The sequence below is a fragment of the Delphinapterus leucas genome, chromosome 8 (genome assembly GCF_059928025.1).
Source record: "Delphinapterus leucas isolate spDelLeu-1000000601 "Yukka" chromosome 8, BTC_Dleu_Yukka2, whole genome shotgun sequence".
NCBI lineage: Eukaryota > Metazoa > Chordata > Mammalia > Artiodactyla > Monodontidae > Delphinapterus > Delphinapterus leucas.
The window spans coordinates 108,406,142-108,421,841 of NC_143136.1; the positions used below are offsets into that span (position 1 = coordinate 108,406,142).

The following is a 15,700-nucleotide window of genomic DNA, read 5'->3' on the forward strand; positions in this document are numbered from 1 at the left end:
TTGTGAACAGTTGGTGGAAAGACCAAGGCAGACCAGCGGTTGTTTTCCTTTGTATGAGTTGCTGTGGTACACGGAGTTGTTGGCAGGGACTGAGGAGAGGAGGGGACAAATCTGAGAGCCTCCCTACTGGTACTTGATGAGGGACTGGTCCTGGGAGAAACAGTAGTCTGGATTTGGGGACTTAGCTAACAGAACAACTCTGATGCCCTTTTTAAAAGTTGAATACTTGGGAAAGGGAAGTACTTTGTGAGGAGATAACTAGGTTCTAGCCCTTATTTTTATTTTCATAAGAATAATATTAAGGTCATTTCTGCCTGGCGCTTACTCATTTGATTTCTGTCATAAGAGGGGTTTTGAAAAGACAAAAACAATTTATAATCTAAAAACAAGCCCTCTCAACTACCTCATCCATGCAACTACCTCATCCATGCATACGCAAATTCTACACATACCTCCTGAGAGCATGATGTTTGATATATGTTTATCATATATTTTTAGGCTGTACTTTTAAAAAAAAATTAATAGACTTTGTATTTTTTTAGAGCGATGTTGGTTAATTAACTGGTATTGCTACATTATTATTAACTAAGTCCATAGTTTACATTAGGGTTCATTGTTTGTGCTGTACATTTTGTGGATTTTGACAGATGTATAATGACATGTTTCCACCATTATAGTATCATATAGCTTAGTTTCACTGCCCTAAAAATGCCCTGTGCTCTACCTGTTTGTCCCTCCCTCCCTCCCTCTCTCCCAGCTCCTGGCAACAACTGATCTTGTTACTGTCTCCATAGTTTTTGTCTTTTCCGCAATCATGGTGTATGTAACATTTTCAGATTGGCTTCTTTCACTTAGCAGTACAGTATGCTTTTAAGCTCTTTGTCCATGTCTTTTTGTGGCTTAATACCTCATTTCTTTTTTTATCACTGAATAATATTCCATTATATGGATGTCCTATAGTTTTTTTAATTCATTCACCTGTTAACAACATCTTGGTTGCTTCCAGATTAGGGCAGTTATGAGTAAAGCTGCTACAAACATTTGTATGCAGGTTTTTGTATGGATATAAGTTTTCAGCACATTTGAGTAAATACTGCTAAGTGTGATTACTTTATCTTATGGTAAAAGTGTGTTTAGTTTTTTGAGAAGGTGCCACACTGTGTTCCAAGTGGTTGTACTGTTTTACATTCTCACCAGCAACGAATGAGGGTGCCTATGGCTCCCCATCCTCTCCAGAGTTTGATGTTATCAGTACTTTTTGGATTTTAGCCATTCTCATAGGTGTATGGTGGTATCTCATTATGGTTTTAATTTGAATTTCCCTAATGACATACGATTTTGAGCATCTTTTAATGTGCTTATTTGCCAGCTGTATGCCTTGTTCAGTGAGGTGCCTGTTTAGATCTTTGGCCCATTTTTAACTGTTTTTTTTTTTTTTTTGCGGTACGTGGGCCTCTCACTGTTGTGGCCTCTCCTGTTGCGGAGCACAGGCTCCGGACGTGCAGGCTCAGCGGCCATGGCTCACGGGCCCAGCCGCTCCGCGGCATGTGGGATCTTCCCGGACCGGGGCACGAACCTGTGTCCCCTGCATCGGCAGGCGGACTCTCAACCACGGCGCCACCAGGGAAGCCCTGTTTTTTTTTTAATTGTTAGTTTTAAGAGTTCTTAGCGTATTTTGCATATCAGTCCTTTATCAGATATGTGTTTTGCACAGATTTTTTTGCTCATCTTGGCTTGTCTTCCTTCTGTTAACAGTTTCTTTTGCAGAATAGAAGTTCTTAATTTAAATAAAGTCCAGCTTATCAGTTCTTTTTGTTGTGGGTTGTGCTTTTGGTGTTAGGTCTAAGAAGTTATTGCCAAACCCAGGATCACCTAATTTTATCCTGTGTTATTTTCTAGGAATTTTACAATTTTGTGTTTTACATTTATGTCTGTGATCCATTTGAGTTAAAGACTCTCCTTTTTTCATTGCTTTTGCTCTAAGATAGAGGCTAGTGGCCTCTATAATGGCCAGTGCAAGTTTTTTTGGCCAGTCTGTAGATGTGTAATGGTAGCTCTTTGTGGTTTATTCCTTTAAGTTTTAAAATGTAATAAACTTTAACTTTGGGTGTAGCTTTGTTTGTTTTTTTGTTTTTATATTGCAGGTTATTATTAGTCATCAATTTTATACACATCAGTGTATACATGTCAGTCCCAGTCGCCCAATTCAGCATGGGTGTAGCTTTTTGCCTAAGGACAGTAGTAAATATTTTTATGCTTTCCATTTACCTATGATGCCCATATTGCTGGTATGAAATCTCAAAATCTACCCCCCCCTTCTATATGTTTTCACATTCTGAGAATTTTCACTTCCCCTAATGTTTATTTAAAAACAGAACAAAATCTCCATCTAAAACTATGGCAATACCTTAAACGTCAGTAATGGCCTCATTTCATGATATTGAAACAGCTTGCTTTAATAGTTAAAAAGTCTAAGCCACCTTTGGGAACCTGCTTTTTTATTCTGCAAGTGATGAATGCCTTTGCCAACCATGTTAGAGTATGATGTGAACTGTGTTTTTCAAGAGAGGATGCCTTTCCTTATTTAACTGGTTGCATTCTTCGAGATGTTTCTTTTTCTTCTTTTTGCCCTTCCCTTTCTCCCCCAGACTTGGTTTAATCTTTGTGGTTAATGACGCTGAAGATGTTGATGGGATGCAGGATGCTGGAGTGGCTATTCTGAGAGCGTATAATTATGTTGCCCAAGAAGTGGATGATTATCATGCCTTCCAAACTCTGACACACGTATGTTTTCGTTCAAAATGACGAATAATTTTTAAAAATCTAACTTACTGTAAGAAACAGTATGTGGTAAGGAGATTCTATATTTCTGGAAAGAGAAAAAGGTAAATTATTCACACAAACTTCATGCATTTTGTATTTCCAGAGTTGCCTTTATTGATACACTAATGTTAAAAATAGATTGTTGTGATTTCAGCTAAGGTTCCTTAGATACTAACACATTAATGTATCTTAGTTTTCTGCCTTTTGGCGATTTGAAATCACTGCTTAATGCCTTTCGGTGAATGTGATGTTCTCTACCTGTTTAAAAAAAAAAAACTTCCCTTTTAAGACAATCATGATATTTTCTTCCCTTTTAAGACAATCATGATATTTTCTCTAGGAATCAGCTTAGTATTCAAGTCATAAAATTCTTATTAATTGTTTTCTCCATTTTAATTGGAAACTGTGAAATATCCTGATTTATATATATATATTTTAAGATACTTGCTCAAGTTCAGAGAACTCTCCTTGTTTTTTTCCTATTTTTGAGTATAAAAAGTTTACTAGTAATAGTTCTTCTGCTTACAGATTAGTGTTAATTATTGAAAAACTTATCTTTAAAGCAGTTATTTTCATGACTTTTATTTTACCCATAAACATGATTTCAGCCTGCTGTTTATTATGTTTGTTATGTTTACTGTTTAGAGATTCAGTCGGGGCATTTTTTATTAATTGAAATATTCATTTATTTATTTGGCCAACTTTTATTAAAGATGCACCCTTTGCCAGGCCCGTACCAGCTGCTAGGGATACAAAGAAGAGTAAGATTTTCCCCCGTCCTCAAACACCTTACAATCTAGTGGGGGACGCCTCCACACAGATGATTTGGTACAGTGTGGGAAACACTGCTGGCTACAGCAGCACTAGGACCTCACTCCACTAGGGATGGCCACGGACATTTTTGTGGAATGGGAAGTTGTCCCAGCTGAGTGTAGGAGGGAAAACAGGAGTCAGTTGAACAGTGGCTGCAAATCAGAAGTGGTGACTCCAGGTTGTTAGTATGACTTGAGCAGAATATTGTGAGAGCAGAGTGGAGAGGGGAACCTCATTGGTCATTGAGGCCATTAGGCTTGGGTAATAGGTGTCCAGATCACAGAGTTAAACTCCAATTAAAACCTCATTCTGATGCATGTATGGAGATGGATCTGGTGAAGGGTAAAGAAAGTGGCAGGGATACTAGTTGGTGAGCTGTTGCTGTGATCTCTGTGAGAAATGGTGGTGGACCTTAGTTAGCAGTAGGCTCTGAAGAATGAAATAAGTTCCAATGAAGTTGCTGAGGATAATAAGGGTTTTAAAGTCTGTTTTTTAAAGTTTTTTCCCCTCACAGCTGTGTGTATAAAGGAAAGGATAAAGAGTTTTCATTTCTTTTTCTTTATTTTTAGTTGCAAAAGTAAAAAAAAATTATGTTCATTATTAAAACTTAAAAAAAATAACATTAAAGTGTTTTGATTAAAAAATCTGTCTCTGCCCTCCTTAATCCTGCTTCTTAAAGGCAGCCACTGTTAAAAGCTTGCATCCATCCTTCTAGACGCTTAACTGTACATGTACAGACACAGTTTTGTTGTTGTCTTACGTCTGCCTTTTAAATATAAGGACTATGCCATACGTATTTTGAAACTTTTTTTCCCCTTAAACTTCATGGACATGAGTTCTTATTTCAAGGATTACTTATAAGTATTCAGAGTTTTACAAAATTAACACATTTTTGCGTTTGGGACTTTATGTGAATATGAACTGATTGAGTCATTTTAAGAATATGTAGTTTCTGACATAAGAAGGCATAAGGAAGTATGTGGAAAAGGGAGAATTGCTAATGTGGCCCATTTGCTCTTTTTAAGAGAACTAGCTATTGTTTTCATTTTTCCTCTACATTCTGAAATCTTTTGTAATAAATACTCTGAAATTTACATGTGAAAGTGTAGTTGGTTACCTGGTTTTTCTTTCTTCAGATATATAACAAAGTAAGGACTGGAGAAAAAGTTAAAGTTGAACATGTGGTCAGTGTCCTGGAGAAGAAATATCCATATGTGGAAGTGAATAGCATTTTGGGGATTGACTCTGCTTATGATCAGAATCGGAAGGTAAACATTCTCTGGCATTTCTCATTTGACTGCAACACTATACTTTCCTTACGTATCCTTATTATCGGGGGTTACTGTTAATAAAGGTGGTGATGGTGAAATATTTAGGTACTTAGCATTTAAAAATTTAGAAACCTGGTCACTTTTCTGTCTCTGCAAATGTAGGTTATATTTCAATTTTGTGAAGCTATCGTTGATTTTTAGCTGGCCTATCAACTATACAATTGAAAAATAATTTCTCTTTATAATGCACTGGTAGTACCTGAGTGATATATGTTCTGGATAAAAGCTGTTGGAAGTATATGATGTATGCTGGTCAGGTATGATGTGTGTGCCTAATGTGTGTCATGTATTTAATTGTTTAGGCTAAAGATGGAAATACAGTAGGAAATGTAATAAATAGAATGGCAAAGTCTCATAATAAGGATATAGGGAAATATTTTAAAATCTTTATTTAAAGATAATAGTGAGACATTAAATATAGTGAAGGACCTTTATTGTAAGCAGGAACAAGGTGGTCAGTTTTTTGAAAACAAATGTTAAGGCAAGGAATCAAAATACATTTCTGAAACAATTTAAAACAATAAAAAAGTGTATTTATTTACCAGCTTTTTTTCATGTTTTTGAATGAAGGACAAGGCCTTTGGTTCATCTGTTTGAGATCTGTTTGAGAAACCATACTGATAATGCATTGTTTATACATTCTCTTTTATCTGAGTACAGAATCCTAGATTTTATAATCTCCCTCTCAAGTCTTACCCACACCCAATTCAACACCAGCTGTTTTTTAGCGTTTCACTTTTTTTTTCTAGTCATTCAGTTTGTTTTTGTTTCCTTCCTTCCTTGCACTTATTTTAACTTAATATAATTTTATTATGGTAACATTGATTTGTAACATTATATAAGTTTCACGTGTACAACATTATATTTCTACTTCTGTATCCCCTACAGCTTGCCCACCACCAAAAATTTAGTTTCCATTCATCACTGTACAGTTGATCCTGTTTACTCATTTCCCCGCCCCCAGTATCCACTACTTTGTTACATGTTTGTTTTTGTTTGGTTTGGTTTGTTCGTTTATTTTGTTTGTTTATTACTTTTTTATATTCCACGTGTAAGTGAAATCGTATGGTATTTGTCCTTCTCCGTCTGACTTATTTCACTAGCATAATACCCTCAAGGTCCATCCGTGTTGTCACAGGTGGCAAGATTTCGTCTTCTTCTTATGGCTGAGAAGTGTTGTATTGTGTGTATGTGTGTTTGTGTGTGTGTATGTATATCTCACATCTTCTTTATCCATTCATCTGTTGATGGACACTTGGGTTGTTTCTGTATCTTGCCTATTGTAAACAATGCCATGATGAACATAGGAGTGCATATAATTTTTTGGATTAGTGTTTTCACGTTCTTTGGATAAATAATCAGAAGTGGAATTACTGGATCATATTCTATTCTTAATTTTTTTTGAGGAATCTCCATACTGTTTTCCATAGTGGCTGTACCAATTTACATTCCAACAGTGCAAGGGGATTCTCTTTTCTCCACATACTTACCAACATTTGTTGTTGCCTGTGTTTTTGATAATAGTCATTTTGGCAAGTGTGAGGTGATATCTCACGTGGTTTGATTTGCATTTCCAAGATGAGTAGTGATGTTGAACCCCTTTCATGTGCCTGTTGGCCAGCTGTATGTCTTCTTTGGAAAAATGTCTATTCAGGTCCTCTGCCCATTTTTTAATCAGGTTGTTTTTTTTGTTGTTGTTCTTGAGCTGTATGAGATCTTTATATATTTTGCACATTAACCTCTTATTGGATATGTTATTTGCAGATATATTCTCTCATTGGGTAGGTTGTCTTTTCATTTTACTGATGGTTTTCTTTGCTGTGCAGAAGCTTTTTTCATTTGATATAATTACATTTGTTTATTTATGCTTTTGTTTTCCTTGCCTGAGGAGACATATCTAGAAAGATATTGCTAAGATGGATGTCACAGAGGATACTGCCTTTTTTTCCCTTAGACTTCTGTGGTTTCAGGTCTTACATTAAAGTTTTTAATTCATTTTCAGTTAATTTTTGTGTATGGTGTGAGCTAGTGGTCTAGTTTCATTTTTTTTTTTTGCATGTGGCTGTCCGGTTTTCCCAACTCCATTTATTGAAGAGATATCATTTCTCCATTGTATGTTCTTTGCTCCTTTGTCATAAATTGTCCATATATGTTTGGTTTTATTTCTAGGCTCTCATTCTGTTCCATTGATCTATGTATCTGTTTTCCTGCCAATACCATGCTGTTTGTATTAGTATGGCTTTGTAATATAGTTTGAAGTCAGGAAATGTGATGCCTCCAGCTTTGTTCTTTTTCTCAGGATTGTTTTGGTTATTCAGGATCTTTTCTGTTTCTGTATAAATTTCAGAATTTTTGTTCTATTTCTGTGAAAAATGTCCTTGGGATTTTGATAGGGCTTACATTGAATCTGTAATATAAATTGTCTTAGGTAATATGGACATTTTATTTATTTATTTTTGGCTGCGCCATGCAGGATGTGGGATCCCTGACCAGGGATTGAATCCGCACCCCTTGCAGTGGGAGTGTGGAGTCTTAGCCACTGGACCGCCAGGGAAATACCTTTTTTGTTGTTGTGTGTGTGTGTGGTTTTTTTTTTAATTGGCTTTATTTATTTTTTTCTTGGCCGTGAGGCATGGCTTGCAGGATCTTTGTTCCCCAACCAGTGATTGAACCAGGGCCCACAGCAATGAAAGTGCAGAGTGCTAACCAGTGGACTGCCAGGGAAGTCCCTTAATATGGACATTTTAACAATGTTAAATTTCCCAATCCATGAGCATGAAATATCTTTCCATTTATTTGTGTCTTCTTTGGTTTCTTTCAACTGTCTTACGGGTTTCAGGGTACATCTTTCACCTCCCTGGTTAAATTTATTGTGATTATAAATGGGATTGTTTTCTTAATTTCTCTTTCTGCCTAGCGTATAGAAATGCAACAGATTTTTGTATGTTGATTTTATATCTTGCAACTTTATTTGTTTATTACTTCCAATAATTTTTTGGTGGAGTCTTAGGGTTTTCTGCACATAAAATCATGTCATCTGCAAATAGTAACAGTTTTACTTCTTCTTTCCAATTTGGGCATGTTTTATTTCTTTTTCTTACCTCATTGCTCTGGCTAGGACTTTCAATATTGTGTTGAAAATGAGTGGCGAGAGTGGGCATCCTTGTCTTGTTCCTGATCTTAGAGTGATAGCTTTCAGTTTTTCACCACTGAGTATGATGTTAGCTGTGGATTTGTTGTATGTGGACTTCATTACGCTGAGGTATGTCCCTTCTATACCCACTTCACTGAGAGTTTATATCATAAATGGGTGTTGAATCTTCTCAGATGGTTTTTCTGCATCTATTGAGATGATCATGTGGTTTATATCATTCATTTTGTTAATGTGGTGTATCACATTGATTGATGTGGGGATGTTGAATCATCCTTTCATCCCTAGAATACATTTCACAAAATTTTATTTATTTTTGGCTGTGTTGGGTCGTCGTTGCTGTGTGCGGGCTTTCTCTAGTTGTGGCGAGCAGGGGCTACTCTTCATTGCGGTGCGTGGGCTTCTCATTGCGGTGGCTTCTCTTGTTGTGGAGCATGGGCTCCAGGCGCGCAGGCTTCAGTAGTTGTGGCATGCAGGCTTAGTAGTTGTGGTTCATGGGCTCTAGAGCGTGGGCTCAATAGTTGTGGTGAACAGGCTTAGTTGCTCCGCAGCATGTGGGATCTTCCCGGACCAGGGCTCCAACTCGTGTCCCCTACAATGGCAGGCGAATTCTTTCTTTTTTTTTTTTTTTTTTTTGATGTGGACCATTTTTAAAGTCTTTATTGAATTTGTTACAGTATTGCTTCTGTTTTGGTTTTTTGGCTGCGGGGCATGTGGAATCTTAGCTCCCCGACCAGGGATCGAACCCACACCCCCTGTATTGGAAGGCGAAGTCTTAACCACTGGACTGCCAGGGCAGTCCTGGCAGGCGGATTCTTAACCACTGTGCCACCAGGGAAGTCCCTGTATGATCCTTTTGATGTATTGTTGAATTCAGTTTGCTAATATTTGGTTGCGGATTTTTGCATCTGTGTTCATCAGAGATATTGGCCTGTAATTTTCTTCTTTGTGTGTTGTCTTTGTTTGATTTTGTTATTAGGGTAACTCTGGCCGCATAAAATATGTTTTGTTTGCTTCAGTTTTTTGGAAGAGTTTGAGAAGGACTGGTGTTACTTCCTCTTTAAATGTTTTGTAGCACTCACTAAGGAAACCATGTGGTCCTAGGCTTTTCTTTGTTGGGAGGATATTCATTACTGATTCAGACTCCTTACTTATTATTGGTCTGTCCAGATTTTCTATTTCTTCATGATTCAGTCTTGGTAGGTTTTATGTTTCTAGGAATTTATCCATTTCTTCTAGGTTATCCTGGAAGATATGTATTATGTATATATAATATACATCTTTAAAAAAATTTATTAGAGTTTTTTTTAAAAATAAATTCATTTATTTATTTATTTTTGGCTGCATTGGGTCTTTGTTGCTGCCCACGGGCTTCCTCTAGTTGCGGTGAGCAGGGGCTATTCTTCTTCGCAGTGTGCGGGCTTCTCATTGTGGTGGCTTCTCTTGTTGCAGAGCAAAGGCTCTACGCATGCGGACTTCAGTAGTTGTGGCACACGGGTTCAGTAGTTGTGGCTCGCGGGCTCTAGAGCGCAGGCTCAGTAGTCGTGCACACGGGCTTAGTTGCTCCGCCGCATGTGGGATCCTCCTCGACCAGGGCTTGAGCCCATGTCCCCTGCATCGGCAGGCGGATTCTTAACCACTGCGCCACCAGGCAAGTCCCCGTAATATACATCTTAATCCTCTATCTGTATCTTGTCCCTCCCCCCTTCACTCTCCCCACTGGTAACCACTAATTTGTTCTCTATATCTGTGAGTCTGTTTTTTGTTGTTGTTGTTATATTCACTAGTTTGCTGTATTTTATAGATTCCACATGTAAGTGAGATCATAAAGGATTTGTCTTTCTCTGTCTGACTTATTTCACTTGGCATAATGCCCTCCAAGTCCATCCATGTTGTTGCAAATGGCAAAATTTCATTCTTTTTTATGGCTGAGTAGGAGTCCGTTGTGCATGTAAACTGCATATTCTTTATCCATTCGTCTCTTGATGGACACTTACGTTGCTTCCATATCTTTGTTTTTTATTTTTTTTAACATCTTTATTGGAGTATAATTGCTTTGCAGTGTTGTGTTAATTTCTGCTATACATATACATATATCCCCATATACCCTCCCTCTTGCGCCTCCCTCCCACCATCCCTGTCCCACCCCTCTAGGTGGTCACAAAGCACCGAGCTGATCTCCCGGTGCTATGCAGCTGCTTCCCACTAGCTATCTGTTTTACATTTGGTAGTGTATATATGTCAGTGTTACTCTTTCACTTCGTCCCAGCTTACCCTTCCCCCTCCCCATGTCCTCAAGTCCATTCTCTACCTCTGTGTCTTTATTCCTGTCCTAGATTCCATATATATGTGTTAGCATACGGTATTTGTTTTTCTCTTTCTGATGTACTTCACTCTGTATGACAGACTCTGGGTCCATCCACCTCACTACAAATAACTCAATTTCATTTCTTTTTATGACTGACTGATATTCCATTGTATATATGTGCCACATCTTCTTTATCCATTCATCTGTTGATGGACACTTAGGTTGCTTCCATGTCCTGGCTGTTGTAAATAGTGCTGCAGTGAACATTGTGGTACATGTCTCTTTTTGAATTATGGTTTTCTGCTTCCATATCTTTAATTCCCCTGTTAACATTGTATAGTTGTCTTTTTCTCCCTAGAGATCTGTTAGTATTCGTTTCATATATTTAGGTGTTCTGATGTTGGGTGCATATATATTTAGAACTGTTAAATCTTCTCAATGAATTGACCCCATTGTCATTATATAATGACCTTTTTATCTCTTGTTACAGTTTTTGGCTTAAACTCTGTTTTGTCTGATAGAAATATAGCTACCCCTGCTCTCTTCTGGTTTCCACTTACGTAAGTGTATCTTTTTCTATCCCTTCACTTTGAGTCTGTGTCCTTAAAGCTGCAAGGAATTGTAGGCTCATATAGTTGGGTCTTATTTTTTAATCCATCCAGCCGTTCTATGCCTTTTGGTTGGAGAATTTAATACAGGAACATTTAGAGTAGTTATTGATAGATAAGGGACATAGTAATGCCATTTTATTAGTTATCTGAGGCTGATTTATATTTCCCTTGTTCCTTTTTTCCTCTCTTGCTGCCTCCCTTTGTGAACTGATGATTTTCCATAATGGTATGCTTTGGTTCCCTTCTCTTCATCTTTTGTGAATCTACTGTAGATTTTTGTTTTGTGGTTACTATGAGTCTTACGTAAAATATTTTATAGATAAAACAATCTCTTTTATGTTGATGACTTAACTTTGATCAAATATAAAGACTACCCTTTTATTCCCACCCCTTTTTTGTTTTGGACATCACAGCTTAACTCTTTATATTGTGTATTCAATAACAAATTATATCTGTAGTTACTTTTAGTACTCTTGTCTTTTTTTTTTTGCTTTTCATCAGCATGTTCTTTATATTGAAAAACAGCAAGATGGAGTTTTCTGCATGAACAGCACCATCATTAGAGGGGAACTCAGGCAACTGTCATCCATCCCGCATTCCCTTTGCGCATGGAGGGCATTGCTACAAAATTCATAGTTGAGGGCCCTCTCTTGCTTCATTGAATACTCTTGTCTTTTAACCTTTATAGAGTCAAGTGGTTAATACACCATCATATTTACAGTGTTAGGGTATATTCTGAATTTGACTATATACTTACCTTTGCTAGTGTGTTGTATGTTTTCATGTTACTAATTAACGTCCTTTCATTTCGGCTTGAAGGACTCCTTTCAGCATTTCTTGTAAGGCAGGTTTGGTGATGATGAACTCTCTTAGCTTTTGTTTGTCTGGGAATGTCTTTATTTCTCCTCCATTTCTAAACGATAACTTTGCCAGGTAGAGTAGCTGGCAGTTTCTGCTTTTAGCAGTTAGAATGTATCATCCCACTCACTCCTTGCCTGCAACTTTTTTACTGAGACGTCCACTGTTAGCCTTCCCTGGTGAGTTACAAGCTTCTTCTTCTCTTGCTGCTCTTAAGAGTGTCTGTTTTTGACTTTTGATAGTTTTATTATAATGTGTCTTGGAGAGGTTCTCTTTAAATTTATTTTCTTTGGTGACCTATGATCTTCAGGAACTTGGATATCCAAATCTCTCTCCAGATTTGGGAAGTTCTTATCCATTATTTCTTTAAATAAGCTTTCTGCCCCCTTCTCTATCTCATCTTCTGTGGAACTCCAGTAATTTGAAAATTATCCATATACCATTTCTTTAATTCTTCGGCTGCTGTTGTTGTTATTGTTGTCCCCTGACTGGATAATTGCAAAGTTCCTGTCTTCTAACTTGTAGATTATTTTCTTTTGCTTGATTTCACTCTGATGTTAATGCTATACCATTTTTAAAATTTCATTCATTATATTCTTCAGCTCCAGAATTTCTGTTTGGTTCTTTTTTATGCCCTCTCTCTTTGTTAAAATTCTGATTTCTTGTTAAAAAAAAGAAAAATTCTGATTTTGTTTGTGTATTGTTTTCTTGATTTTGTTGAATTGTCCTTCTGTGTCTTCTTGTAGCTCACCGAGTCTCCCAAAAACAGCTATTTTGAATTCTTCATTGGGTAAATTGCAGATCTCCATGTCTTCGGGATTGGTTACCGGAAGATTATTGCGATCCTTAGGTGATGTTATGCTTTCTTGATTTTTCATGTTCCTTGCAATTTTAAGTTGCTACCAGAAGTGACTGGTAGCAGTCACTTCCACCAGTCTTTACTCTCTGCTTTGGGAGAGAAATACCTTCCATTTCAGGAAGGTTGGAATTTTGAGGCTTTCTCAGAATGTCTGTGGGTACACCTGCTCCATGCTGTTGTTCCCTCTTGTGCAGAATTCTGAACTTGTTTATTTAACTCCTCTTGATTCTACATTGCCTCCAGGCTGGGTGCTGACAGGCCACCTCCTTTTTGTTTTCCCCAAAGTGGCACTAAAGCTCAAGTCTTTTGTCTCTTTCTGGCTTGCTGATGTGGATTGGCTTTCTGTACGTCCTCACTATCCATCTGGCAAAGCTCACTCTTGCTGCCCTTGTCAGGATTGTGCACTGGGAGCCAGCCACAGGGTGTGGGTATATGGTGGTAAGGTGTGTGCAGAGCACTGCGGGGTGCCCATGAGCCATCTGGGGGCATCTGTGGATGAGGTGTCCTGGGTGTCTCATAGGTGGGCTTGTTGATGCCGTAAGCAGGACCTGCCTTCCTTAAATGCCTTATGAGTGCACTGTCTGATGCTCTCCCAGCCTCTTCCCCCATGGTGATGCCACTCACAAATCAGTATTCTGGATGGAGCGGGAGAGAAATGAGCCTCTTTGGCAGCATCCCACATAGCTGGGGAGGTTGAGTGCTCAGCCATTGCTCTTATGTCCCTTGTAGGAGAAATCGTAGGCTCAGAAGATCTCTTGTGGCCCTAAGCTGTACTGCCTTGGGAGAGGGGTGATGTGAGTAAAGTCAGACTGTTCTCTTACCCTCTCCAGTGTGTCCAAATTCATATTTTTTTGCTCCAGTGGTGTCCTGGAACTTCTTGCTGGAAACCTGGACTTCACAGAGGCTGTCTTGTCTGTGGGTGATTGATTAAGATAGTTTTTCCCAGGGGTTCCCTGGAGCCAGCTCATGCGTCAGTGCAGAGCCCACAGCCAGGGTCAAAGTTCGTCTGCATGTTACCTGCTGCAACACTTCTCCCGGGCCACTTGGCATATGGTGCTGAATTCCAAAGCTCCCACAAAGACCGTTTTGTCTGTGGATAGATGCCAAGTTGTTGTTTCTCTGTGGGGGAGACACTAATGAGGGAAGTCTTATTCAGCCATGATACTGACATCACTCCTGCCTCAGTGTTAAATCTCCTTGTTTTAAGGTTTGGAGTTGAAGCTGGTCATGAGAGCTACTCAGTTTAGACTGAACATGTTTCCATTATTGTATTACAACCTTCTGTTCAGTCACTTACCTTTTTTAGTTGTTAAAATAATATTGATATGGGCACGTAGTGATTTTTCACATTTCCACAAACAGCCTGAGTAGTACTCTGTAGAAAAAGAAAAGGTGAAATAAAAGGAAAGAAGGGCCACTTCGGGAATCTTTGAGAAAATTAATGGAATTTTCTTATATTTCACTTTTGGAAGATGTTTAACTCAGGTTTTCTATCATCCTATTGAAGAAGAAGTACATGTTGCCTTTTTTATTGTGGATGATTGCTATATCAAAAGGATTTGCTTGAAAAACATTGACTGTAGTGGACGAATTGGGGAAAAGCGTATTTTTACACGTTGTCTTTTATGCATTGAAATCTTGATTTTGCTGAAGAATCAAGTGGGAGTATCACAGACCTAACTCCTCAATAGTTTCCCAGATTTGGCCATTTTCCTCATCTCTACTGGTTAGAGGCCCTTCCCATATAAACAGATCGTAATTACCTAGCTATTTAAGTAGGCATATACTCTCAAGAGAAGGATGTTGTGAGATTCTCAGAGGTCCTAAGAATCTAATGATCAATAAGATTTTTTAAGTTGCAGGAGCTGTACCCCTCATATGAAAAAGCCCAAGAAAAATAGATTTTTTTGAAAAGGAGGAATGACTGCATTTTTTAAAAAAATTTATTTTTGGCTGCGTTTGGTCTTCGTTGCCGCGCACAGGCTTTTTCTAGTTGCAGTGAGCGGGGGCTACTCTTCGTTGCCGTGCGCGGGCTTCTCATTGCGGTGGCTTCTCTTGTTCTGGAGCACGGGCTCTAGGCACATGGACTTCAGTAGTTGTGGCACACGGGCTCAGTAGTTGTGGCTCGCGGGTTCTAGAGTGCAGGCTCAGTAGTTGTGGCGCATGGGCTTAGTTGCTCCGCGACATGTGGGATCTTCCCGGACCAGGGATCGAACCCGTGTCCCCTGCATTGGCAGGCAGATTCTTATCCACTGCGCCACCAGGGAAGCCCGAGTGCAGTTTTTTTTTTTAAAGGAGGAATGAGTGCAGTTAGCAAATGTTATTACACTTAGGAATATCTGTACCTTTTGTGTAGATCTGAAGCTGTGTTATCTTGTATGCCTCGTATTTGAAAGAAGTAATCATTTCTAAAACTACGTAGTACAATTAAAGTAGATCTTTTGCACTGAAGAGAACCTAGTCTGATAGGTGCATATTTATATGTTTCAAAGCCAAAGTAAGAAAAGTTCTAACTTATTCATGCAAGCATTTTACATTTGGCATATTAACTCTGAGTCTTTATTAATCTCAGTTATCAGTTGTGAATGGCTCATTCGTGACTTTGTAGTCAGTGTTTCAAAATTATGTGTAATTAACATTTTTAGTGATCAGTTGGTAGAAATTCTCACGTGTAATTTTTAAGCGTGACTCTGATAATTGGCCTGCATTCTGTTAATTTTTAGTCTGATAATCTATTTGCAAGTTGCAAAAATGGAAAGTTTATCATCAAAACATCTCCCTCCCACTCTTGCCTTTTACTCAGTTGCCACGTTCAGAGAAAACCAGTGTTACTTCTTATAGTCACTGAGAGTTATAATGTGGATTTTGTTTTGTTTTCCTGGGAGATTGATCTTCAGAGCTCAAAATATATTTAAATTGAGTTTTCATAAACTTCTTTGAGATAGG

General features: G+C 38.2%; 1 protein-coding gene across 2 annotated transcripts in view; it reads left to right on the top strand.

The window, feature by feature from the left end:
- UGGT1 (UDP-glucose glycoprotein glucosyltransferase 1) overlaps positions 1 to 15,700 on the top strand; it is a 108,788-nt gene that overhangs the window by 35,451 nt on the left and 57,637 nt on the right. For both annotated transcript variants that reach the window (XM_022590528.3, XM_022590529.3), the window contains exons 16-17: positions 2,649 to 2,784; positions 4,773 to 4,904. In XM_022590528.3, coding sequence (XP_022446236.1) covers positions 2,649 to 2,784; positions 4,773 to 4,904 — 268 coding nt within the window. The remainder of the gene's footprint in view (positions 1 to 2,648; positions 2,785 to 4,772; positions 4,905 to 15,700) is intronic.